At 44.3% G+C, this 26,207-nt stretch overlaps 1 protein-coding gene across 1 annotated transcript in view; it reads right to left on the bottom strand.

The window, feature by feature from the left end:
* The window catches only part of DHX35 (DEAH-box helicase 35), a 69,855-nt gene that overhangs the window by 9,953 nt on the left and 33,695 nt on the right, over positions 1-26,207 (bottom strand). The window contains exons 9-18 of the mRNA XM_065892343.1: positions 23,704-23,816; positions 22,654-22,750; positions 21,609-21,767; positions 18,669-18,879; positions 13,427-13,551; positions 9,890-9,944; positions 6,813-6,908; positions 5,010-5,104; positions 3,294-3,371; positions 1,644-1,773 (exon numbers count right to left, since the gene is read on the bottom strand). Coding sequence (XP_065748415.1) covers positions 1,644-1,773; positions 3,294-3,371; positions 5,010-5,104; positions 6,813-6,908; positions 9,890-9,944; positions 13,427-13,551; positions 18,669-18,879; positions 21,609-21,767; positions 22,654-22,750; positions 23,704-23,816 — 1,159 coding nt within the window. The remainder of the gene's footprint in view (positions 1-1,643; positions 1,774-3,293; positions 3,372-5,009; positions 5,105-6,812; positions 6,909-9,889; positions 9,945-13,426; positions 13,552-18,668; positions 18,880-21,608; positions 21,768-22,653; positions 22,751-23,703; positions 23,817-26,207) is intronic.

Genomic DNA, 26,207 nt, shown 5'->3' with positions numbered 1-26,207 from the left:
TTGCCTCTCACTGAATTCTTTCTGCGCTGGGACCTAAAGAACTGGCGCTCCTCAGAGCCCGCCAAGGCACATTTCTGCTGTTTCAGGTTGACAATGAGAAACAGGTTAAGAAACAAAGAGGCAGACGCACGTTGTCCTCTACCTGCTGGGCGACAGGTGCTTGACCGGCTTCTCCCCAATTAGTTGCCCCTGTGAGCTTCCTGTTTCTATGGATGACACCAACTCTATCCATCCACCCAGGTTTCAACTCTTCCCTCTCTTGTGAGCTTGGTCATCCATCAGTACTCTCTGAGCATCTTATATGCTCCTCTCTCCCAGCACTTGTCTCCACAGTCCTCCCTACCTAGCAAGCCCTTTGCCACTGGTTTCTAATTCAACCAGTAAACTCAACTGGACTTCCGCCACCACTCGTGGCCCACTGTGAGGCCTCCCAGGCCAGAGCCCCAACCTGGATTCCTTCTTCCCTGCATTCCTACTAGAGCCCCCATTGCTGTCCGCCATGATCACTCAAACGTCAACTCCTGTAGCTTCTAAGACAACTGATGATCTCATACTGCAGTAGAGGGTCTCTGTAGGAATCTCTCCCTTCACTGCACTGTTTCCTGAGAGTAAGAACCCTGACTTCCTCATCATGTAATGAGTCGCTCTTAATGTAAAGGCAAAATAAAGCTCTGGAATAAAACTGCCTGAGTTCTGATTCCACTGTACACTCACTGCGCGTGCAGCAAGTCACTCATCTCCCGAGCCCACTTTTATCATCTGTAGAATGGGGATAACAGCAGCGCATGTTTCCCTGGAGTGCTGTGAGCACTAAATGAATTTACATATGACAACACTGCCAGGCCTACTACAGGCGCTTCAGAAATGTTAGTGAGCGCTAGTGGTGTTGAGAGTGGGGTTGAGGGCCTGGCACCCAGGAGGTGCTCGAAAGACAATTGCTGAATGGCTGAGCAGACACATCACCCCCTCAAAAGTCTGAGCCACACAGACCTGGCTTCGCTGGTTACCAGCTGTGTTGCCCTGAACTTAAGTTAACTTCTCCCTGGGGCCTAACAACTCCTCTGTAAAATAAGGATAACATCACCCACACCTCAGAGTAGGAGATTAAGTAGAGAATATTAAGTAGAACCCCTGCCATGGTGGAACCTAGTGTGTCCTCAGTAGTCACTGTCACTACTAGAGGCCAGAAACTGTGTCTTACACAACACTTCCATCTTACCCCAGTGCCTGCCTAGGCTAAACACACGGCACTTGCTTTAGTAATACCTGTAACTGAAAATAAAATGCAGTTTATGTGGAATGGCCATAAATGTTGTCCACTTAAAAGTCGTCTTTCTTGCAAAGCCTACATGGGATAATTAACCATGTAACGTACAATGATGTGACTGGTAATGATTCTTAAGTGTTGTCAGGGCTTGTTAAATTTTTTCCCAAGAATGGCCCTCAGAAATAAAAATGGACCTCCTTGGGGGAAAATATGCTACTTTCACATGCAGCTTCTCACCAGCACAGTTCAAAACATGAAGCCGGTGTGGGTCCAGAGTGCACAGTGCTGCCTCACGCCAGCCCGGCCAACAGCTCCAAGAACGCAGCTACGCAGAGCAGAGGGAGGGGCGCCACTGGCGGTGGCAGTGTATTCTTACCTTCGCTGGATTTCTTGGGGACTTGAAACTTGACAAGAAGCTTTTTCAATTGCTCCCTCACCGTCACGGCTCTGACGAGGCCCTTGTAATTCAGGAAATGCTCCTGACACCACTGGGAGTTCTTACTGTGCTACAGGACAACCCAGATGGAAGGAGAGTGAGAAGAGCACAGGAAAGTTCTCAACTGAGGCTACGTGGTGGAGGTCATTCATCTCACTGCCCCCGTTTGCTTACTCGATGGGACAAGATCTTCAGATCATAACGGGCCCTTGCTTGCCCCATCCCTCTAAACAGACGTTGACCACCGTGCTCACCACCTGACTGCTCTCCGATCTCACTCTCTGTGCTAAAGGGCAAGTGAGAACTTAGTGACAAGCAGAATTGTTTTTAATCTTAAATACCCACGGGAGTGGCCAACTATCAGACAGAACCCCTTCCCTGCAGTTCTTTGCAAATCAACGTTCCCTCTCTGGCAGGCTTGAATTTATCACTTTGACAACAGGCACGTAATACGACACTTGCCAATTTAGAAATAATTTGCAAATTACTATTATTCAATCCCCAAAGTATGATTTTTCTATCAACAGTACTTAGTTTTGTTCTATATTCTGAAGTATGGTCATTATATCCTAAATTATTGCTGTGGGAATGTACCTCTGAAATTATAAGCCAGGGAGGAAGGTGTTTTTACGTAAGAAAATATAATTCAAAGAGCACTTTCCCAGAAGGCAACCATAGAATAATGCACTGTAGCCCTGGACCCGCTTTCTACTGGTAGAGGAGGCTGGAAATGGTGCACTGTTTTTGCACAAACGAATTTTAAGCGACTTAATCCACAATTAATAATCTCAATAAGAGATTCGGTTTTCTGAAAACTGTTCATTAACTAAATAATCTCGCTTCAAATCTCTGGGAAAACAAACACTTAGTATTTCTCCCCTTCTAAAAGAAATTATTTAAGAAGTAAAGATGAGATACTGAATATCTGAAATGTCTCATTTCCCCCTTAACATCCTCTCCTTTATATAAGAAGTTTATATATTGTTTTCTTTTCTCATTGCTTTCATCATCATTAGATCTCTCTTTTTAGCGTTTTTTAGTGAGGACTTTAAGCTGTATTATTTGCTCCTAGTTTTACAGACTATTAAGAACAACAAAAATTACCATCACCGTGGCTAAATCTGGGTAGGGTATGTAAGTATATGTGGATCCCCGACTAAATGTCTTCTCACAGCTTGTCTGGCAGCTGGAGGAGTGGTGGCTGTGTGAAATCTCAAATTCACGTAGACAGCTTTGAAGATTCAAAACCACAAGTTACTCTCAGCCTCATTTATTTGCAGAAAATATATCAGAACTTCCTATTCAAATGTCGGACAGTGTTGTCCAGGAACATGGGGTGGGTGTGAGACGGAGTGAGGAAGGGGTGAGCCAAGGAAGGCCGAGCCTCTGACCCACTGCTGGGGGCCAGATCGCTATGCAGGGGAAGCAAGAAGCCATCACGGATTAGAAGTTCTGGCAATAATCTAATAGGAAAATAGAGGCCTGTTGGCCATTCTTTTATAAACTACACTTCCGGAATCCTCGCGCCCCTAGATCACTTCCAGTGGACAGGTGCATGGAGGGGGCCTTCTGAGTGGCAGCTGTGCTCACCTTGATGAATGCTTCATACACATTGAGCATGGTAAGATGATCACCCTCTTCCACAGCAAATTTTCGGTGCACTCGAATCTGGAGAGAATAAACGCAATGTTTAGAAGCTGACTCTTCTAAGCCTCTTGTCCTGGAGGCAACATTACACGATGAATAGCTCATGGCTTGTTGAGTCAGAAAGACCTGGTTTGCACCCATCCTGACGCTGCCGTTTCCTCAAAGACCTCAGATTGGTCACTTAACCTTTCTTAGCCTCCATTTCCTTATCTAGAAAATTGGAATATTAAACTTGTGTATCAAGACTGCTATAGGATTAAGATCATCCACCATAAAGTACCTGGCACAGGTGTTAGATAAATATTAGTGATCTTGTCCCTCTCCTCCTCTATCCAGTCAATATCTTCTCTTTCAGAAGAACTCCCAGCCCCTGAGAGAAGGTAAGCGAAGGGCAAGGGGCCGGCTGTCTGGAGCATGGAAGACACTCTATATTCCTAAGCCACCACGAGCTGCGCAATCCTTTCAGACCCAGTCCCTAAGTTTTTCTTTCTGTGAGATCCTGGGCAATGCCATCTGCTCCCATGGGTTCAAGGAACGGCGTATCCAATATATATACAAGTATACAAATACACTTATTGACTTCAGAATTTGCTCCTTGTATCAAATACCACATAATTCACCTTCCTTCCATTCATTCAGTAACAGATATTTCCTGAGCACCTACTATAGGCCAGGCACTGTTCTATGCATTTGGGATATAACAGTGAATACGACAGTGGTGGGAGAAAAACAACAAACAGGATAAATAAGCAAAATATATAGTATGGTAGGTGGTAAGAACAGCTAGAGGAGAGAAATAAAGCAGGGGCAGAGGATGGAGACGGGAGGGGTATATGTTGCAATTTTAGACACAGTGCTTAGAACTTCACTTTCCTCGTCTTGAAAATGAATTTGCCTGTCCTGAGGTAGGATTGTTAAAAAGGCTAATAGAAAAGCAAACAAACAGCAGAACCATCCAGGCACGAAAACTTCGTAACCTGCAGCTATGCAACTGTCAGGGAAGATGGTAACGGTCCATAAGGAAGTTTCTCTCCTCCCTGCTACATTCAGCCCTCTGCTTCTGCTTCTTGACTCTTCCAGCAGGAACCGGTGCTGAGCTCATCTTGGGCCTCCCTCCATCAGGACGCCTCACTTCCCCGGTGCTCTTCAACAGTGTAATTTCTCCTTCAGTCTTTCCAGCATTCACCCTTCCAGTTGTCACAGATGCCTGGGCCTTTGGGAGGACCCTGTCAGCAGCCTGACTTGCCCAGCCTGCTGTGCCCCAGCACTGACTCCTTATATCACTAACGTGCCCACCAAGGTTGCTCTCAGAGTAGCCTTTAAAGAAAAAACAAACTTCCCTTAGGAAGTCAGTAGGACAGTGGTTAAGATTTGGGGCTTTGGACTGTGAAAGGCAACTTCCATCAATTCTGGCTGTGCAACCGTGCATAAGTTACCTAACTTTTCTGTGCCTCCGTCTCTAAAACTGATGATAGTAGTACCTCCCCCCCAGGTCCACGGTGAAGATAAAATGACATGACGCACGTAAAATGTTTGGCACGATGTCAGGCACACAGTTAACCCTCAAAACATAAGCTGCTCTGTCACCAGCAGTTCCTGGGCAGTTTAAACAAAAGAAAGCCCAAAGTGAGCAAGACTCGAATGAACAGTCGGACTTACAGCCTGAGACTTCTGGTTTGAGGGGACCACAAAGACATTCTGGATCTGCATCATGGCGGCAATGCTTAGAATTTCCTGAGAACAGCCAAAATTTCCTATAAACCAAAAAGCATGTCTGATTTCAAACATACGATATGTCAGTGAGAAGACGTTTTCTGACATTTTCCTTACACCACATTGTAAACTAAGATCATCTATTTACACGTAGCTTGATTTTTAAAGCTTGTAACATGTAAACACTTCACCCTGACAAATGGGATGTCCTATACACGGTCCAGATGGAAGGAGGCCTGGAAGGACCCCACTCCGCGGTGGCCACACCGAGGGACTCTGCTGTGAGGCTCAATGGGGACCAGCTTGGTCCTATCACTAGGGCGGGTCAGCTCTACACCTGCTCCCTACTCAGTGTGGACACCTAGAATCCTGGCAGAAAGCCGGAGAGGGAGAGGGGGCTGGGAATACTGGGGCTGTGTCCCTCGCGCTGTCCCTCTGCTCCCAGTGAATATAAAGTTAGACAAAAGCAAGAAACAATGAGTATTTCCCTTCTCTAGGCTACTGAGGGGTGGGGAGCACAGGGAAGTGTGTGCCAAACCACAGTCTCTAGAGCAGCGGTCCCCAACCTTTTTGGCACCAGGGACAAGTTCATGGAAGGCAATTTTCCACGGACCGGGGAGGGGCGTGGGACGGCTCAATGCGAGCGATGGGCTGCGGCAGACGAAGCTTCGCTCGCTCGCCCGCGCTCACCGCCTGCTGTGTGGCGCCGTTCCTCACTGGCCTCAGACGGGTACCAGTCCGTGGCCCGGGGGTTGGGGACCCCTGCTCTAGATGATTTTGACTTCTAAGTATTAGAAGATCTCCAGGTTACACACTTTTATCCCTTAACTCATATTCTCACAAAAATCTGAAGGTGTCGGAGAAGCTGGGACCCTTGTGCCCTGGTGGTGGGAACACAAAATGGTGCAGCCACTGCGGAAGACGGTGCAGTGGTTCCTCAGAAAATTAAACATAGAATTATCAGATGGTCCAGCAATTCCACTCTAAGTATACACCTCAAAGAAGTGAAAGCAGGGACTCAAACACATACTTGCACACCCATGTTCATAGCAGCATTATTCACAATAGTCAAAAGGTGGCGGCTCCCTGGGTGTCCACCAACAGATGAATGGTCTATCCATACAATGGAATATTATTCAGCCTTTAAAAAGAAATTTCGACACATGCTACAACATAAATGAACCTTGAAGACATTATTATACCAAGTGAAAAAGTCAGTCACAAAAGGCCAAATACTGTATGATTCTACTTCTGTGAGGTTCCTAGAATAGTCAAATTTCATAGAGACAGAAGGCAGAACGGTGGCTGCTGGGGCTGGGGGAGGACAGAATGGGGAGTTAGTGCTCAATGGGTACAGAGTTCCAGTTTGAAAAAAATGAAGACGTTCCAGAGACAGATGGTGGTGGTGGCTGAACAGTAGCGTGAATGGACTTAATGCTACGGAACTGTACACTCTAAAATGATTAACATGGTAAATTTTATGTTCTGTATGTTATACCACAAATTTTTTTAAATCCCTGTTAAAAAAACATCAGGTGTCAGTACTAGACCCACAGGAAACAAACAGAAGTGTTTACTGAGTTAATGACGACTGACCTTGAATCACGAGTTAGCCACATGCCTCAAACCTTAGCTGAAAGCTCCTTCACTGCTCAAAGTGTATTGTGCTCTCCTCCCCAGGGTGCACAGAATTTGGGAAACAACTCCCAGACAAAATAAAATCATTGAGGACTGCTGGTCTCCACCTACCTGATTCAAGCAGCATTTTTGCAAACATGGGATTCAAAGGAAACTCTGCTATCCTCATGCCAAGCGGCTCAGTTAGGCGACAGTCTTTGTCCAGCCCTGCCGTAAGAACAGCAACAAAAAGCAGAAGGCATGTACCATGGTGCTGGAAGATGCAGTTGTTGGGAGAATAAAAGACGATGTATGCTAAACAAAGGTATCCAACCTCAACCTGACCCAGAGTGCTGTTACAATAAAAGAAGAAAAGAGTTCCTCAGCGCTCTTGAATGCTCAATTTTGAAAAACTGATCCTTCTGATGGCCTCTATGCAAGGACTTAATTATAAGGAAATGGCCTCACAGCCTCCTCCTGCCCCCACCCTCCCCTGGTCCCACTCCTCCCCAGAGACTGCTCTTTCCAAGGGACCGACAACCAGACAGTGCCAAACACAAAGGGCACTTTCCTTAGGGTCCCCAGCAGCCTTTGACTCTGCTGACCACAGCTCCTTGGAAACACTCCTCCCCAGTTTCCATGATTCCCCACTTCCCTGCTTCTCTGCCACCTCTCCTGCTGTCCTCTCTGCATCACCTCTGGACCTTTTTCCATGGCCAGTTTCTGAGAGGCCACAGATGTCCCAGGCCTCTCAGAAATTTGTGAGCAATTACAAAGCTGATGACTACGAGTCTAAACACATGCCCGGCTCTCTCTTTGGTGCCAACACCAGAGCTGTTTATCCAACTGCCTCCTGGGCTGTTTGCTGAACTGGGCTGACTCCTTCAATTCCTCACATCCCTCCTTGCCTCTTTAGCAATAGCCAATTTTCAGGTAGTGGATTCCCAAGATAGAGACTCTCGTTTTACTATGGTTTAGACTATTCCCAAGATGGAGCATTAAAACACCTGCTGCAGACCTCAGGGCAAGACAGAAAAGGTCATTTCTCTTCTGTTCCCATATAATCATCTCTTTGAAGGTGATAATTCAGCTTATAAATAAATTTAAGTTGGGTGTTCCCCTCTACCATTTCCAGCTTAGTTAGATCAGTGAAGACATTTAAAATATTTTAAAGTTCATTCTGTTTGGAGGAAAATCAGTCCAAATGAAAAACTTCTAAATAGTGGATATTCTCTCATACACATTTCAGATTATCCCAGGAGACTTTGCTTTCAAGTTCCTATCACATGCTTGAGAACAGAGGATGGAAACCTTTTCTGGCATATGCTCACTCAGGGCTGATGTGATATAGACCCTAAAGGCCTTTTAAATCATTGAAGATTGTTTTAAATCAATAGTTGGCTATTCCTTCACAGGAAGGTATCATAAATATAATGAAGATGGACCCCCACCTCACCCTACACAAAAAAATTAACTCAAAATGGATCACAGACCTACTAAACATAAGAACTGAAACTATAAAAACTCTTCAAAGAAAACCTAGGAGAAATCTTCATGCCCAAGGATTAGGAAATGATTTCTTAGGTAAGACACCAAAAGCACAAGCAATGAAAGAAAAAATACATAAACTGAACCACATAAAAACTTAAAACTTTTGTATTACCAACAATACCATCAAGGAAGTGAAAAGCCAACCCACAGCATGGGAGGAATATTTACAATCACAGATCTGATAAGAAACGTGTATCCAGTATATATAAAGAACTCCTCCAACTCGATAATAAAAAGACAACACCCCAAGTAAAAATGAACAAAGGATTTGAATAGACATTTCTCCAAAAAAGATATACAAATAGCCAATAAGCATACGAAAAAGTACTCAGCATCATTAGTCATCAGGGAAATACAAACCAAAATGGCGAGACACCACTTCATACCCACCAGGATGGCTACAGTACATAAAACAGATAATAACAAGCATCGGCAACCCGTCATTACGTGGAGAAACTGGAACCCTCACACACTGCTGGTAGAAGGTCCACCAAAAACTTGTACGTGGATACTTACAGCAGCATTATTTATATTAGTCAAAAAGGGGAAACAATCTAAATGTTCATCAACTGATAAATGAATAAGAATAAGTGGTATATCGATACAACGGAATAGTATTCAGCAATGAAAAGAAATGAAGTATCGATATTGCTACAACATAGATAAATCTTGAAAACATCATGCTGAATGAAAAAAGCCAATCACAAAAGACCACATACTATGTGATTCCATTTATATGAAATGTCCAGAATAGGCAAATCTATAGAGATAGGAAGTACATTAGCGGTTGCCTAGGCTGGGATGGGGGAGAGGGAATGGGGAGGGAGGGCTATTGGGTTCAGGGTTTCTTTTTTGGGTGATGAAAATGTTCTAAATATTCTAAACTTGTAGTGATGGTTGCACAACCCTGTAAATATACTAAAAAGCACTGAACTGTACATTTTAAATGGGTAAATTTTACAGCATATGAATTATACTTCAATAAAGACGTTGAGAACCAAAAAAAAAAAAAAAGAGAGAGAAAGAAAGAATCTCAAAACCTCCACTGAAATGTAATACTGAACTGGATATTATATTCACCTGAGGCCACATTCACAGAAAAGACACAAACTTCCTGAAGAGGTGAATTCAGGCCACAGTTTTCTCTATCTTCAGGTAAATACCACATTTTCAAACAAGAGAATAGAAGTTCCTCCATAACATGGTGTTTCCTTGCCCAAACAATACCACAGCCTGGTATTCTACCCAATTCTCCACAGGGAACTCCAGGAGTGGAAGGAAGGGGAGTTAGGGAGAGAACACAGAGCCAGATTTCAGAATGGGGTCGAGGGACAGAGGAAAAGGCCCAGAAAGGTAACATGTGAAATACTGGTAGAGAACCTTCCAGATGTCTCTTGGAAGTGTAGCTGTGGCGATGGTTATTAATAGCTTCTGACGTACTGACACAGGCTTTATAAATTCATTGTCACGACTGGACTTCATTAATCACAGCCCCACCTTCTTATTTGGATGAGCTTACGTGTCACTAAGAGGACCATACATATAGGGAGAATCAATCCCAGCCTTGAAGATACTAAGAGCCCTAGTGTGAATACAACCTAACTAATATCACATATTAATAAACAGATAAGAAAACACAGAATAAGAGACAGGCATACCTCCCAGAGCATAGAGTAACTCCAACGCCTGAACCATCGACTGTGCTGGAGGGGGCTGTAAAAAACATAAAAACCCTCCTAAGTTAACTTCATCAGGTAACAGCCATAATAATGTGCTCAATCCACTCTTCTCTCTAACATGCCCGAGACTTCCCAACCGCCACGCTTCTACTCTTGAAATGTCCTTCCTCTCCCTCTCAGCACCCTTAGTACTATTTGGTCTTTAATCTCAGCTTGGCTAAACATTTCCTTTGAAGCTTTCCCTCATGCTCCCCTCCACCAGAAGCGATGGGTTCTTACCTTGAACTACCTCTTTGCTTTCCCTAAACTTTCATGAAACATTTCTAATTTTTACTTCGTGTCTCAGCCTTCTAAGAAGCCCCATGATACTGCAGTATTGGTGGATGATTCATCTTTGCATCACCCACAGCCCTGCCCCAGGCCCTGCCTATAGGGGGTAACTGACATCGGTTAAATTTGAATTCCTGAAAAGAGAATGCTAGACAATCTGAAGCTAAGCAAAGCTGATACTGTGACCTTCAGTCTGAGTCTCTGGGTCCTTACTATGTTCTTTCCTTCCACGCGCCTTTACTGGCGTCTACTAAGTACCAAGCATCATTACTATCGTCCTCTAAATTATTTCATCTATAAGCCACATAATAAAATTATAGTCCTTTTGCAAACTGCGTAGTTTTTCTTTCTCAAATGCATTCACAACAAATGTATTTTAAGTATCACACTGTTTTAGTTCAATTTTACAGATGAGGAAAGTGAATAACAAAAAGTAAAAGACATTTGAACAAGATCCTAGAGGCAGCTGGTGGCAAAGTCAGAGACTGAATTCAGGTCTCATTCTTTCCACTCTACCCCACCCACTGACTGCCAAGGAACAGAGCTGTACTTCTCAAAGTTGTGCTGACTGCACACACACACAGATGAGGGTAGGAACTAGACCTGATTCACTATACACTGGGGATTCAACAAATCACTGTTGACTAAATCATATAATCGATTCCCTAGCCTTTCCTCAGTGCCCACAACATCCTACTTTACAAACAGGCAACATACACACAGCACCTAAATAGAGGAGCTTAACCCCTCTGGGATCTTTTATTACACTGAGATTACATGAATAATGGATAGCTCAAGCACTGAATGTGGTTCTGAATAATTACAGAACAAAACGGACAGGCTCTCTTCGACTCCTTTCAATCTTTGGCCCTGTTTCCAGTCAATCACCAAGCCCGATGAATTCTGCTCTTTGAATTCATCATCAATCAAAACAACGCACACATTTACCCACCCCCTTCTCCAATCACATCCAGAGTATTCTCACCTCAACACACATTTACTAGTATTTCTCTATGGCCTCATCTGATTCGGGATCATATGCAAACACTGTTTTAACGTAGTTGGAAGGACTGTGTGTGTATAATTTTAGCTTGTTTTTCTCACTGCCTGCTTTCCTGTTCCCTCTGTTTCTTGTACCCATGGACACTTCACAGCAAATACCCTGGGACAACTGCATACTATTCTGACAAGGTCATACACTGTGAAATAAGCAACTTTCTTACTACTGGGCAGTTGAGTTCTTTTAGTTCTTTGCTACTGTAATCATCACTGCTAAATATACAAAATTATATGTATCCTGTGATTTCAACTGTGAAAAAACACAATTTCAGGAGGAAATAACCAGAAGGCAATATATGAAGATGAATTTATATGTATTTTCCTCATTTTTCAGTTGTCTGAAAGTTTATGATTTCCGTTATTATATTTTTAATTTAATATAAAATGATACTGTAAACATTATCCTACATGTAAGTTCTTTGTTTCTTTTGAATTATTTTTTCAGGAGAAAATTCCCTGAGAAGAAATACCAGGCATTTCTACAGCTCATAAAATAATGTCAGAAAGTCCTCCATGAGGACTGAAACAGAATATAAAACCACTTTCCCCAAACTGTGTCAGCTTTGGATTTTACCATTTTTCCTTATGTTTGATCATTCAATTAATGTACAGTGGTACAGCTATTTCAACTTGCATTTCTCTCTCCTAGAGAAGCCAAGCATGTTCTAACGTTAGTTACTATTTGTGCTGTTCCCTTTCCTTTAGCTTTTTCTTTAGTGAGTGTTCGATGTATTCACAAGGACGTTTGAAAACTCTATAGTTTTTGAGACGCTGATCTGTCCTTTTTGCCCTTATGTTTTCCTTTAATCTGAGATGTGGAGCTTTTCATATGCTTTTGATTTGCATATACTGTTCACTTTTCTATATAATTTCTTGTACTATATACCAACATTCAAAGCGTATATTTTCTCCATACTTATGAGAAATAAGTATGTTTTCTTTGGGAGAGCAGATGATATTGTTGCATTCTCTTCTTTCATTTGCCTAGTTTATCATGACATGCTACATTAGGGACTTTAGCATCCAGGAATCTAGCCTTGTTACACATCATATACCAACAGAGTTGGGATATAATAAGGAGTTAAAAATGCAAGCTTTCAAATCATAAAAATTCAAGAAGAAAACATGAGTGAATATTTATTAACTGACCTAGATATGGGGAAATGCTTCATAAGCACAAGAGTAACAGAAGAAATCACAGAGGTAAAGATAGAAAGCTATTACTATCTTTGCTTACAATGGCTGCACATAAACAATAAAATACAATACAATACAATCAGAAGAACTTTGCAAGAAATACTATAGACAAAGGTTAATGTGTTTAATAGTTATCGGACTCTTAATCACTAATAAACACTAATTCTAACAGCTAAATGGATTATCTGTTAGATAAGATTATGTAGACTTCTTCTTATATTTCAGAAGAAATATAAAGTGGCCAATAATTTTTTTTAATCTTATGAGAAATCAAAAAAGATACAGATAATATTTTTCCTCCTTCCCCCCACCAAATCAAATTAGCAAAACTCTAAAAGAAAATAACATGGCATGATAGGGGTAGAGTGAGTCAGGCATTCACGCACTGCTGGAGTTTATACCTGTAAAGGAATTCAGCCTTGTATCAAGGATCTATGAAATGACCATGGCCCTTTGACCCAATAATCCTACTCCTGGAAACTGACCTTGGGAAATAATCAGAAATGCAATCAGCCATAGGGACTTTCCCTGCAGCTCTACCAGAGCCCTCTTGGCTCCCCCAATCGTGACACTTGGGCACCTAGGCCTACACACACACTCCTGCCCTGGATAACTCCACCTCTCCCGACCTGCTGAGATCCCACTTGGGTTTCAGGTCTCGCCTCAGACATGACTAACTGGGCTGCGGGCCTTTCCTTTGTCTCTCAGAGTACAGGGCCCAGGCACTGTCATTACCCACTTACTTGTCTCTCTCCCCCAACAGACAAGAACAGAATTGTGTCAGCCTTGTCTGGCTGTATTCCCTTGAACCCTGCACACAACACACGAGCTAAGTGAAAAAACCCAGAAAGGCAGCACGCTCTGTATCACCGTCCTGACACTCCCCTGGGAGCACTCTGGCCTCCCAGACAGACAGAAGGCAGGACTTACCGACATGAAGTGGAACCTGAGGACGTTGTCGATCCCCAGCGCTTTCAGCTGCAGGATGACAGGGGCCAGATTGCTCCGCTGCATCTCAGGAACGGTGGATTGAGGCAGCTGGTCAAAGGCTTCCTCTGAGGATAAGAAAAGAGAACTGTTTGAGATCAAATGTCACAATCAAATGCAATCATTATGCCAAGGGAACAGTTCTCCTCTAACTTTAATGAGAGGCTCTAGGAGTCTAGGCTCAGATGCATATGATATTGTGATATAAAGTTGTTTCCTATTTAGGAAAGATCCTTCTATTTTTTTAAATACCTTAGATAAATACATTTGAACAATATATCTTTATAAAAGTTTCTCCTTTTACTTTAGAATGCTTTTTAAAATGTGCTTCTTGGACTTCCCTGATGGCACAGTGGTTAAGAATCTGCCTGCCTATGCAGGGGACACAGGTTCGAGCTCTGGTCCGGGAAGATCCCACATGCTGCGGAGCAACTAAGCCCATGCACCACAACTACTGAGCCTGCACTCTAGAGCCCACGAGCCACAACTACTGAGCCCGCATGCCACAACTACGGAAGCTGGTGTGCCTAGAGCCCATGCTCCGCAAAAGATAAGCCACCACAATGAGAAGCCCGTGCACCGTAACGAAGAGTAGTCCCTGCTCGCCACAACTAGAGAAAGCCCGGACGCAGCAACGAAGACCCCATGCAGCCAAAAATTAATTAATTAATTAAAATAAAATGTGCTTCTTGTTAGCAAAACATTAAATCAAAGCAACAAGTATTTGCTGAATCACTATGGGTGGCCAATTGCCATTCCCTCTGCTTGGGATGGAGTACGTCAAGCAGGCCAGAACTACACATAAAAGCAAAGAACAATTTAAGATAAATCACCAAATATAACTAGAACATAACCAAAGTACCTCCAAAATATAAAAAAAAATGACCAAACCTTATAAACAGCAAAATTTGTCCAAATCTAACTTTCTAAATTGAGCCAGGCACACACGTCACTCCCAGAATCTGATGCTGCCCCAAACAGATTAATGAATGCTTCCATGCACCATCAGGAACAAAAGGTGTCCTCAAACACCTTTTGAGGAAAAAGCACCACCAGGTTCAGAGGTGCCAAGAGGGGACGGGCAGGAGAGGGGAGAGGAAGGAAAGAGACTCTGGGAAGCCTTTTTATAAAAGCTAAATAAAAAGGGTAGGGAGGGCTTCCCTGGCAGCGCAGTGGTTGAGAGTCCGCCTGCCGATGCAGGGGACACGGGTTCGTGCCCTGGTCTGGGAAGATCCCACATGCCGTGGAGCAGCTGGGCCCGTGAGCCATGGCCGCTGAGCCTGCGCGTCCGGAGCCTGTGCTCCGCAATGGGAGAGGCCCACGTACCGCAAAAAAAAAAAAAAAAAAAGCATGGGGAAAAGACAGGTAGGAAGAGATTAAATCCTTTTTGTGTATATTCAGAAAGCTTAAGGATCACATAGAGGAGGATTATATACACAGTCCTCCCACATCAGTCAACACTTTAACTGTGCACACCCTCTTTCACACAAAGATGGCTCAACTTCCATTCAGATCATAAATCTTTAGTTAACTAGAGAAAAAAAATCAGAACAAAACAAAAGGTGTCATGAAGAAATAGCACTACCACTGAAGGACTTCAGAAAGCTTTAATCTGAGAAAACAGACAATAAATACTCTGTGAACTGACTGATACAAATTGCCAAATGCTTGGGTCTACTTGGAAGGTTCTCGGTAACAGGCAACAGCAGGAAGTTCCAAATGGCATATTCCCTTCAAGTTGCAAGAGTGTTTGGGGGATAGCCTTTTGGTAGGATAACCGCATTTTCCAAGCACACTGCTGACCAAGGCAGAAACAAAGTTATCAGATAAGAGGACGATCCTGCTGAGAAGACGCTCACAGGAAGTAGGTGCTTCCTAAGAGTTCATTGACACTCAGTTAAACTCTACTGAGAACTCAAGTACACAAGGCATTGGGCCAAGAGCTGCGGGAGCTGTAGGCCAATGGCTCTTGAGAAGTTTCAGTGATTTAAAGGGGCCTGGGACCAAGAGGAGGAACAGGCTAGGTCCCAGTTCCTAGGGGTCCTCCCAAAGAGAAATGGAGGCAGAGGGAAGAAGGAAGGACAGCTGGTGGGAGAAGGCATTTGAGGGCACTGACATGTGAGGGAGGATTTCAAGGATAAGGAGGATCTGTTGGGCAGAGGAAACAGCCCATGGAAAGGTACCAAAGGTTCGAGAGGTGGATGTGGGAAAACAGAAGCTATGTCCAAGAAGAGTACAGCCCAGCAGGGATGCAGTGTAGGGTAGGTGCTGGTGGACAACAGGAGAAGACAAGCTAGAAATAGTCCCGTAAGGCCCCGGGAAACTGTTAAGGGTCTGAGCAGGTAGCACCCTGCTCAGAGCTGCGTTTTCTGGAAGCAGGCTAGCGGAGAAAGCCTAGAGGCTGGATCTAACGTAGCCCATTACGTGGCCTCTCCTCAACCTCACCTCCACTAAAACTGCTCATGCTAAGGACTCCAGTGACCTTTTAACCAAAGTCACTTGCCAATCTTTAGTCCACAGTCTACTGTCTGTTTGATTTCTTTGGAGCATGAGATGATGCTGGCCATTTCCTCTTTAAAAGTAACCTGGGGCTTCCCTGGTGGCACAGTGGTTGAGAGTCCGCCTGCCGATGCAGGGGACACGGGTTCGTGCCCCGGTCCGGGAAGATCCCACATGCCGTGGAGCGGCTGGGCCCGTGAGCCATGGCCGCTGAGCCTGCGCGTCAGGAGCCTGTGCTCCGCAACGGGAGAGGCCACAACAGTGAGAGGCCCGTGTACCGCAAAAAAAAAAGTAACCTGAGTTCCTCAAGTTAAACGAAGAATTACCATATGACCCTGCAATTCCACTCCTAGGTGTATACCCAAAGGAATTAAAAACAGGTACTCAAACAAGTACACATACGTGCTTGTTCACAGCAGCACCATCCACAATAGCCAGAAGGTGGAAGCAAACATCAACTAATGAATAAACAAACTGTGGTACATCCATACAATAGAATATTATTCAGCCACAAAAAGGAATGAAGTGCTAATACAATGTAAATGAACCCGGAAAACATTACACTGAATGAAAGAAACCAGACACAAAACATCACATTATATGATTTAATTTATATGAAATATCCAAAACAGATACAGTCTTCCCTTGGTATCCACAGGAGATTGGTACCAGGACATCCCTCTCCCCCACTGCAGATACCAAAATCTGGGGATGCTCCAGTCCCTTATATAAAACGGCATGGTATTTGCATATAACCTACACACATCCTCCTGAATACTTTAAATCATCTCTAGATTACTTATAGTACCTAACACAATGTAAACCCCATGTAAACAGTTGCTGGTGTGCGGGCAAATTCAAGTTTTGCTTTCTGGAACTTTCTGGGATTTTCTTCCCAAATATTTTCAATCTGTGGTTGGTTGAATCTGCAGATACGGAGGGCCAACTGTCAATCCAGAAAGAAAGAACATAGACTGTTGGTTGGTGGTTGTCAGTGGCTGGGGGCAAGGAGAAATGGAGGAAAAACTGCTTAATGGGTTAGGAGTTTTGCTTTGGAGTGATGAAAATGTTTTGAAACTAGATAAAGGTGGTGGTTGCACACTGTAAACCATAATAAATGCCTCTGAACTGTTCAGGTCAAAATGGTTAATTTCGTGTATGTAAATTTCACCTTAATAAATTTTTTGTTTGTTTGTTTTCTTAAAACTTCGTCCTCCCCATATTTCAGTTCGTCTTTTAGCCCTGGTTCTCCTCTCTGCACTTCCGTCATTCCTTCTTAGCACCTTCAGTAGAAGACCCTCACCTCTCTGGTTTCAGGCTCTGCCTTCCCCCTCCCTCCCATGAATCCTCCTTACCCCCTTCCTCCCCTCCAAGTACTGGTACATTCCACTCCCTCTGCCTGGTGCGCTGGAATCTAATCTCCACTGCTATCCCTTCGCCTGGATTAACTACTGAGCTGCCAATAAGACTGGGCTCAATTACCGACTGTGGAGCCCTCTCCAACAGGATAACTCCCTGCTCTCTGCTTCCAAGGCTCATTCCATTAAGGTGACCCTATCACACCATAATATGCTGATCTGTTCATGAGCCTGTCTCCATCACCAAGCTGTCAGCCACGTGGCCACAGACCGTGTCTCACCTGGCCCTAGGTTTCCAAGCCTTGTCTCCATGCATGGCACAGAGCAGGTGCTCTGTAAACATTTGCTAAAAGAATAAATGTCGTCAAGGACTGAACAAGGATGATGGTAACCGGAAAGCAAAGAAGAGATAAGTGGTAAAACCCCCCGGATCTGGTACATGACTGCAGATGGATATTGGACAGAAGAGAGAGTTAAAAACGATTTGAAAATTAAGTCTGGACAATTGAGAGAAACCTTGATACCACTGCCCACAAAAGAGAAGTACAAAGAATGAAAGAGCAGCTTTGGGGACATCATTTTCTGCAGGTAAGGCTGTCATCTAGCTGGAGAGAAAGCTCCTTATGAGCTGGGACAGTCTTTATTGTCATTTCATTTTGCTCCCTCAGAGCCTAGCATGGTGCATGGCACAGAGCAGGAGTTGACCAACTAATTGCTTTCTATCAATGAGCCTCAGGAGAGATCCTGCCAGTTCAGCTCTGCAAAGATGCTCTGAACCAGAGGTAAAGATGGAACCCGGCGGCAGGTGGGCGGGGGGGGTGGTGGTGGGATGAACTGGGAGATTGGGACTGACATGTACACAATGATGTGTATAAAATGGATGACTAATAAGAAAATAAATAAATAAACATAAAAAAAAAAAAAAGATGGAACCCAATGCGAGGACCCACAGGATTCAAGGATCCCAGAACAAGAAAATGGCACATGAAGCTAAGGGAAAGGTAAGAAAGACAGGACCTGAGCCGCAGGGCTCAAGCTACACGTCACATGGCTACAGAGAGGCTGAGGCACAGACATTAGGTTAGAAAGGAGATGTCAGATAACTGGTGATTCATGGTCCAGCTTTGGCCAGCAGGGAGAAGTAGCAAAGAAGCGCCACATTTGGAGTGAGGAAGGCGGTGGAGGCCAGATTACCGAGGGCCTTGTGAGGGAAGTCTGGATCTTATGTTAAGTTTTGCCTATTATGGTAGATATCTGTAATATTCTCTGATGCCCAGGCTGAGTATTAGAAAGTCAAAACCCTTTAAAAAAAAAAAAGCCAAACTTACCTGTATAAAGGCGGTAACATTTTCCTGAGCGGCTGCGGCCACCACGTCCTGCTCGCTGGCTGGCTGATGCCTGGGACACGGGGACCACCACCAAGCACTCAATAGCTGTCCTGGGGTTGTAGGCTCGGAGTTTCACAAAGCCACAGTCAATCACATACACAATCCCGCTGATTGTGATGGAGGTTTCTGCTACATTGGTGGCCACTATCACCTAGGCTCCCCACAGGAAGGAGAGTAAGGGTAAAAGTTATTTGGTTCTTTTCACTCAGAATAAACTAATCAAAATCCTAAAAGATTTTAAGATATTTCTGACAGTGCAGAACCTGTGAGAGGCAGTTTGGCATCCTGGATAGAGCATGATGAGTTTTAGGGTCAGGGTACCCTGGGTTTGAGTTCTCCCTAAGTGTGGGACCTTGAACAAATTACTTCACCTCCTGAGCATGTTTCCTTGTCTCCATAATAATATTTATCCTCTCCCAGGGTCCTTAAGGGGATTAAATGTGAAATATACATGAAGTGATTACAGCCTGGTACCTGGAGTACTTGGCCCAGAGTAACATTCAACAAATGTTAGTTTCTACCTTTTGTACAACTTAAGTAAATCACCACCTTGTACATGTCTAGTCATTTGCTCACTCACATTCTAACTGCTTTCTGAGGGTCTGCACGTTGCCAGGCACTCTCCAAGCTGCCAGGAATGTATGATGGACAAGAGTCTACATTCCAGTATGAGTGTTTGGGTAGAGAAATAATGAACATAAACAAGAGAGTGACTGGGAAGAAAATGCAACAGGGTTAATACTCTAATATTATGTAGCATTCAATGTATACATCATATATTATAATAATGGAGTGCTACTTCAGGTTAGATGGCCAGGGAAAACCTCTCCAAAGGAAGATTTGGGGCTAAGACCTGAGTAATAAGCAGCAGCCAGCCCTACAGGGATCCAGGCAGAGGAAGCAGAAACAGCCTATGCAGCCAGAGACCAGAGTAAATAAATACAAGACGAACTTAGGAGGGAGGCAGGGACCAGATCATGCACAGTCCCTGGGCCACGTGAGGGGTTTGCATTTTATTCTAAGGGCACTGGGCTCTGCCCCTGGAAGGTATGAAGCAGCAGGAGACATGTACAGATAGCTCTTAGAACTTTTTTCGGGCACTTTTACATCGATCGTTTTATAAAACATCTTCCTACCATTTTTTTTTTTTTTTTTTTGCCGTACGTGGGCCTCTCACTGTTGTGCCCTCTCCCATTGCGGAGCACAGGCTCTGGACACGCAGGCTCAGCGGCCATGGCGCACGGGCCCAGCCGCTCCGCGGCATGTGGGATCTTCCCGGACCGGGGCACGAACCCGTGTCGCCTGCATTGGCAGGCAGACTCTCAACCACTGCGCCACCAGGGAAGCCCCTTCCTACCAGTTTTACGTACTAGAGTCAGGATTTTATGCTATAAAACCATCTATCTAAAAGTTACTGCTATTCATGCTTTACAGCTGAGAAAACTGGGCCTCAGGGTTGAGTAACTCATCCCACGGCACACGGTAACCCAGACCTCCTGACTAGTTGGCTGCAGGTCACGTTTGACTGGACAGACTTGAGCTGCTCCATCCCAATGGCCAGGAGGCAGGGTGCCCTCTTGCAAGTGGCCTGAAGTTGGGAGGGGATCCTCAGACCTGTCATCCCTCACTTACTGTGTTCTCTGCCACCTGCTGATAAATAGCTACTCTAAGCTGACTTCGGGCCAGTTCTGTACCTTCCTCATCTGACGGAAGGGAAAACAGAGCAAGGCCCAGGGAGGCGATGAACAGGAGGCAGACTGGCTGCCTACTGGCTCCTTTAAACCCATGCTTCTCACCACACCCTTCCCCACCCCAATTTCAAGGCCAAGGATGTTTAAGCCACACCTTGAATTAACTGACTCAAACTTGGCTCTACAGGAAAACTGATGCTTCAGACAAATGGTTTAGAAACCATTCTGTAGAAACTAATCTAGTGTTCTTGACTGATCAGGATCCACCAAGACAGTCCTTTAAACCAGACGGGGAAAGATTAGGCAGGAAAAAAAGAAGCAAAGAGAAGTCACCTACTCTGATAATTACTAAACCTTCTGTGGGGCAGGTTTAGAAATCTTTGCAACACGTTATTTACTGTGCGCTTTTAGATCTGCTGCACAGAAACATGGACTTTAAGTTCTTAAACAGACCTTCCTATTTAGCAAATTTTACTTCAATTTAAAATAAATCTTTCCATATACCCGGACAAAACTGTAATTCAAAAGGACACATGCACCCCTATGTTCACAGCAGCACTGTTCACAACTGCCAAAACATGGAAACAACCTAAATGTCCATCAACAGATGGATGGATAAAGAAGATGTGGTACATATATACAATGGAATACTACTCAGCCATAAAAGAGTGAAATAATGCCATCTGCAGCAACATGGATGCAACTTGAGATTATCATACTAAGTGAAGTCAGTCAGAAAGACAAATACCGTATGATATCACTTATATGTGGAATCTAAAATATGGCACAAATGAACCTACCTACAAAACAGAAACAGACTCATAGACAGAGAGAACAGACTTGTGGTTGCCAAGGGGGTGGGGGAAGGGAGAGGGATGGACTGGGAGTTTGGGGTTGGTAGATACAAACTATTACATTTAGAAGGGATAAACAACAAGGTCCTAATGCATAGCACAGGGAACTATATCCAGTCTCCTGGGATAAACCATAATGGAAAAGAATGTAAAAAAGAATGTAAGTATGTGTGTGGCTGAGTCACTTCGCTGTTACAGCAGAGACCGGCACAACACTGTAAATCAACTCTACTTCAATAAAAAAAATTTTTTTAATAAAATAAAATAAATCTTTCTAGTGGATAGCAAAGGAGCACCAACGTGATTATAGTCCTTGGTCCTCGGGTTAGTCTCACCTTTCTGACAGTGCGTGACACCCTTTCAAACACTTTCATTTGCTCAAAGGAAGGCAGTCCCGCATACATGGGGAGAACCCGGAGGTGTCTCTTCATCCCAGTCCGACCCAGAGCTCGAGCCTGCTCAATCAGCATAGACACAACAGTTTCTACCTCTTCCTAAAATCGTCGAACCAGGAACCAAAGAAAATGAGATCAATTTGAAGCATGTCATTTTATCATACTGCAAGAAAATGAAAGTTGGGATGAGGATTTTAAATGTGGTCAGATTCATGACTGTCAGAGCCATCAAGTTCCACGCTGGGGTGGTATTTAATCAAATGCTACCGAACAATGGTGCCGATGGGGGTGAAAATTTGCAACTGTCAGGTTAACCACTGAAATCTACACTACCTGCAGTCAACAGAAGAATTCCTGATATACCAAAACTATGACTTTTACTGAGTTTTTTTTTTTATGCTCTGTGGCAAACAGCGTGGCATACATATGGACAAGTTGTGGCATACAAAATCACTATAAGCTTTCCCTAGAAAAGATTACTGAACCATGGAAAATGTTTGACAGTGGAAATGATTACAACTAGAAGGTAGTTCTGAACAGAGCTACAACCTTGAGTGAGCATTTGGGCTTGTTCAGTTGTTTTTCCAGTGATGTGCCTACTTGTCCCCTCCAGGATGAGCTGCAAAGGTATCATTGGGAAAAGGGGCTGCAGCAACAACAAGGATGCACAAAATGTACCTCATGCAGTATTCAATTCTGGTATCAAAACAGCCCATTGAACTCTCTAATTTACTCTGGAATTAGCTAATAAATTTAAAATACATTTAACCCTCTGCAGACAGAAGAGGCAGGAAGTAATGACTCTCTGGCAATTGGGTTAATAGATGAATGACATCAAACTATACAATTATTTATGCAATCAAGTAACCACAAAATACAATAAAACATGAAATCAGTGGCTACGTAAAGTAACAGGCCTCTGTATAAATTCTGGTGCTGCCTTAACGTGTCTGTTCACCACAGAGTAAAGGTCCGATGGAATTACCTGGCCAGTGAGAAATGCTAATATGTCTCCATCTCCCTCTGTCTGGTGAATTTTCATCACAGTTTCTACAGTTGATTTGATATAATCTGGAACAGGACTGAAAAGATGTGTGAGATAAATTCATCACTAGAATATGCTCATTAATTATAGATCAATTACCCTAGTAATCTGGCAGCGAAGCCTCGTGTAAGTTAGTTTGGGCCTGCCCAGCAGGTAATCAATATATGAATAATTATTGATAAAATAAACATTCATTCTTTTTTTTTCTTTTTTTTAATGCGACATTCAAAAACAATCCGTAATTACATGTAAACTATGATTTTTGGCTTTATTTGCAGAGACATAAAAGCAATAAACCCATGCAAATAGATGTCCTATCTTTAGCATGCAAGGATGCCTGGCCAGGGAAACTGGAGCTATGGTCCCAGTGCTGAATCCCACACTCTTTCTATTTCCCCTCCTGACCACTGGCAGCATGTCTGACAGGAGGTAATGGGTGTCCTGTCCCTCTAGAATCACTCAGAAGTCAAGCCCACACTCTCTGGATTCATCTGCCACTGGCCCAGGCTCCTGGTCTTTGTCTGTCCAGTGACTAGGGGTAGGAATTAGGATGACTCCTTCCTGTCCAAAGGAGGCTCCTCCCGAAAATGGCAACCAGGCCTTCTTGCTAAGATGTAAAGAGCTGAGAACCAAATGATTCAAATCACTAATACTGCCCAAGCTGACAGTCTTGTAAAGCTCAGTTCTGACAACTATAGAACCCTCCTCCCTGCGACACTGTTACCATTTTGCTCTTTCCAGCTGAGCCCAGGGACCACAAAGTCATAGAAACCTGCACATCAGTATGGAGAGTTTAAACTAAATCAAGCAGTGATACTGAGCAGGGTTCCAGAACACCCTATCAATGATGGGAGGTGCAAAACACGCCCGCCCCTCCTCAGCAGTCTGGCATCTCGCCCTCAGAGCCGCAAGCAGATGCAAATGCTTCTCCTCCCACAGAACAGGCCTAGTTTTCTAATCGCCCTCATTAAAAATGCAGGATCATCAAACCTTTGTAGATAAAAGATATCCACTGGAAATGTTCGCCCTTCCACTGTAAGGATCACGCACGTATCCCTGGTTGGGTCACTGGTGTCATTTTGATTAAAGAAATCCCAAAATTTCTAAAAGAAAAAAAAAAATCAATTCTTCACTCCTCTCAAAAAAAAACGGTTCACAGTAACTCATGGAAAGAAAGAAAACAATATAAAACTGGCAGAGCAGGGGGTGGGGAGTAGGGATTGGATATATATAATACAGACTAGGGGTTACAAAATAATTATTAAAAATCATATTTTTATTATTGCAATTTTGGAGAATCACATTTCAATGAACAGACTCTTTACCGAAGACTTGATAGAAATGATAAAAGGTTTCCAAACTGCATTCAGCAGTGCATCTGAGTCAACATGCAGCTGTGCTATTGATCTTAACCCACCCACGCCCGCCCCCCACAACCCCCGTATTTTATTTAACAGAAAATTAGGTCAGAAGGTGTAACTCAAGTTCAATAAGGATTAAATCAGGTTGATGTGTAGCTCTGATCGGGAAAGCACAGCTCTGATCACACAAGCTATCAGTGTATAAAGGAAGCGTATACGTCTATGAACAGTAGATGTGTCCCTGGTAGCACAGTTACAGATCTGCGTGTACTCTATATGTACAGGGACAGAGTCCTCTCCATCTTTATATGCCCCACAGGAAGAAGCACAACACTTTGTATGGGGCAGGTTGGCAAGCATTCACTTCTCCGATGCTCCCACAGGACCCCGTTGAGAAGAGCGGCTCTTGGCAATTCCTCCTGAATAGGTGGTCACGTCCTCTTCAGTGGCACTTGACCACCAGACCTGCAGTCTATAGGGAGGCCTGACGTGAGAGCACTGGCCAACGATGGGGGAGGGAAACTCCACCAAAGATGCCCTCTTGGGGCATGTGACCCAAGACACACAGAGAAGTTGAGACCAAGAAGAACCAAGTGACCAAGCCGGCAGGACACAGAGTGCTGGAGGGGGGCTGCTATCTAGCTGCAGGGGCACAGACATCCTGTAAGGTGGAGCACACCATTATCTGACTCTCAGTGACCTTCCCGATCCCCTGAGGCCTGGCCCAGCATCACTTTCTCTTCTCCGAGGAGGCCTGGCCATGTGATCACAAGGCCTGTCTTCTTTAGTTCCCAGGTATCTTCCCTAAATACACCCACGCCTGCTCCTGGAAACTGGGAGCCCAGGGGTGCCCTGAGGACCTGCATCGAGCGCAATGTGAAAGGGCTTGGAGGAGCACTTCTAGAAGAGTCCATTGGATTGAACTACAAAATAGCTGGATGCTACATGTTAACCTCAAAGTTGTGTTTGCACAGGCATAAGAAAACAAGCCTCAGGCCAACAAAAGAACTGCGCTGTGCTATAAAGAACCACACAGCACCACTCTCCACGCTTCTTTCAGGTAAATTCTCTGCAAGCGACTTCAGCCTTCCTGTGTCCTGTGGTGTGCAGAGCATGGGCACACTACAAGTGATGCACAAACAAGGGAGAAGAGACTCCATCCCACTCCCCCAAAGAGTGAATAAGCCAGGGAGGAAGGCATGCAAAGGACCAATCATAACATAAACCGAGGCCCAAGGACTGGATGACCAGAAAAGAGCTGCGAGTTACAATTTGGGGAGGAAGAAAGACCAACAATGACTGGCTGTAGGGAGGGCTCCCTGGAGGCAGCAGTATCCCCTGGAGGCAGCAGTATCCCCTGGCTAAGCCTGAGGACGATTATTACCAGCTAGGAAGGAGAAGAGGTACCCCCTTCCTAGGATGACAGCAGAGTGTAGACTAAGATGTAAAGGGGCCCCTGATGGAGGAGACAGCTCAAGGTCTAGGGCAGGCCCGTCTCATCTCTGAGTTGGTTGCCTCATTGACAAAATGGATGAACTGCTCTCTACACCCTGCAAGGCTGTTGCTCCTATAAAGTGTGTCTGACTGCACTTGGCACAGGTCTGGCCTCGAACAGTCCTCAGTAAGAGATCGTAGTGATCGTTCTGCAGTGGTCCGAATGTCACACTGCACAGCACTTTATCAGATGGGCAAGACAAGGGCAGCGAAGATGGGTGTGAGGTGATCAGACCTGTTCTGCATCCCTGGCTCCGGAGGCCATTCTGGAGAAGGGCAGGGGTGATCAGAGGTTAGAGCCCAGCCGACTAGTTAAGGAAGCTATTACAACAGCTCAGAGGACAAAGAATGAAAGCATGAACGGGGGCAGTGTGAAAGCAATGCATTCCAGCAGTGTGACAGATGGGACCTCGCCATTGTGAGTGTGAGGGCACACGTGCATGCCGGGGACGATGGAATTACTTCTTACTCAATGAGGGGTAAAAACTTCCTAAAGCTAAAAACACACACACACACACACACACACACACACACAAAAACACAGAAGAAGCAACTTCCTAAAGCAATGAATGTCCTGAGCCAAAATGACTACGACAGTGGGAAAGGGACTGCCGGAGAGCTGCTGAGAGCCACAAGTTT

This window comes from Phocoena phocoena, chromosome 15, assembly GCF_963924675.1.
Source record: "Phocoena phocoena chromosome 15, mPhoPho1.1, whole genome shotgun sequence".
NCBI classification, from domain to species: Eukaryota; Metazoa; Chordata; class Mammalia; order Artiodactyla; family Phocoenidae; genus Phocoena; species Phocoena phocoena.
Note: the sequence above shows the minus strand (reverse complement) of the source record. Positions and strands in the feature narration are given on the sequence as shown.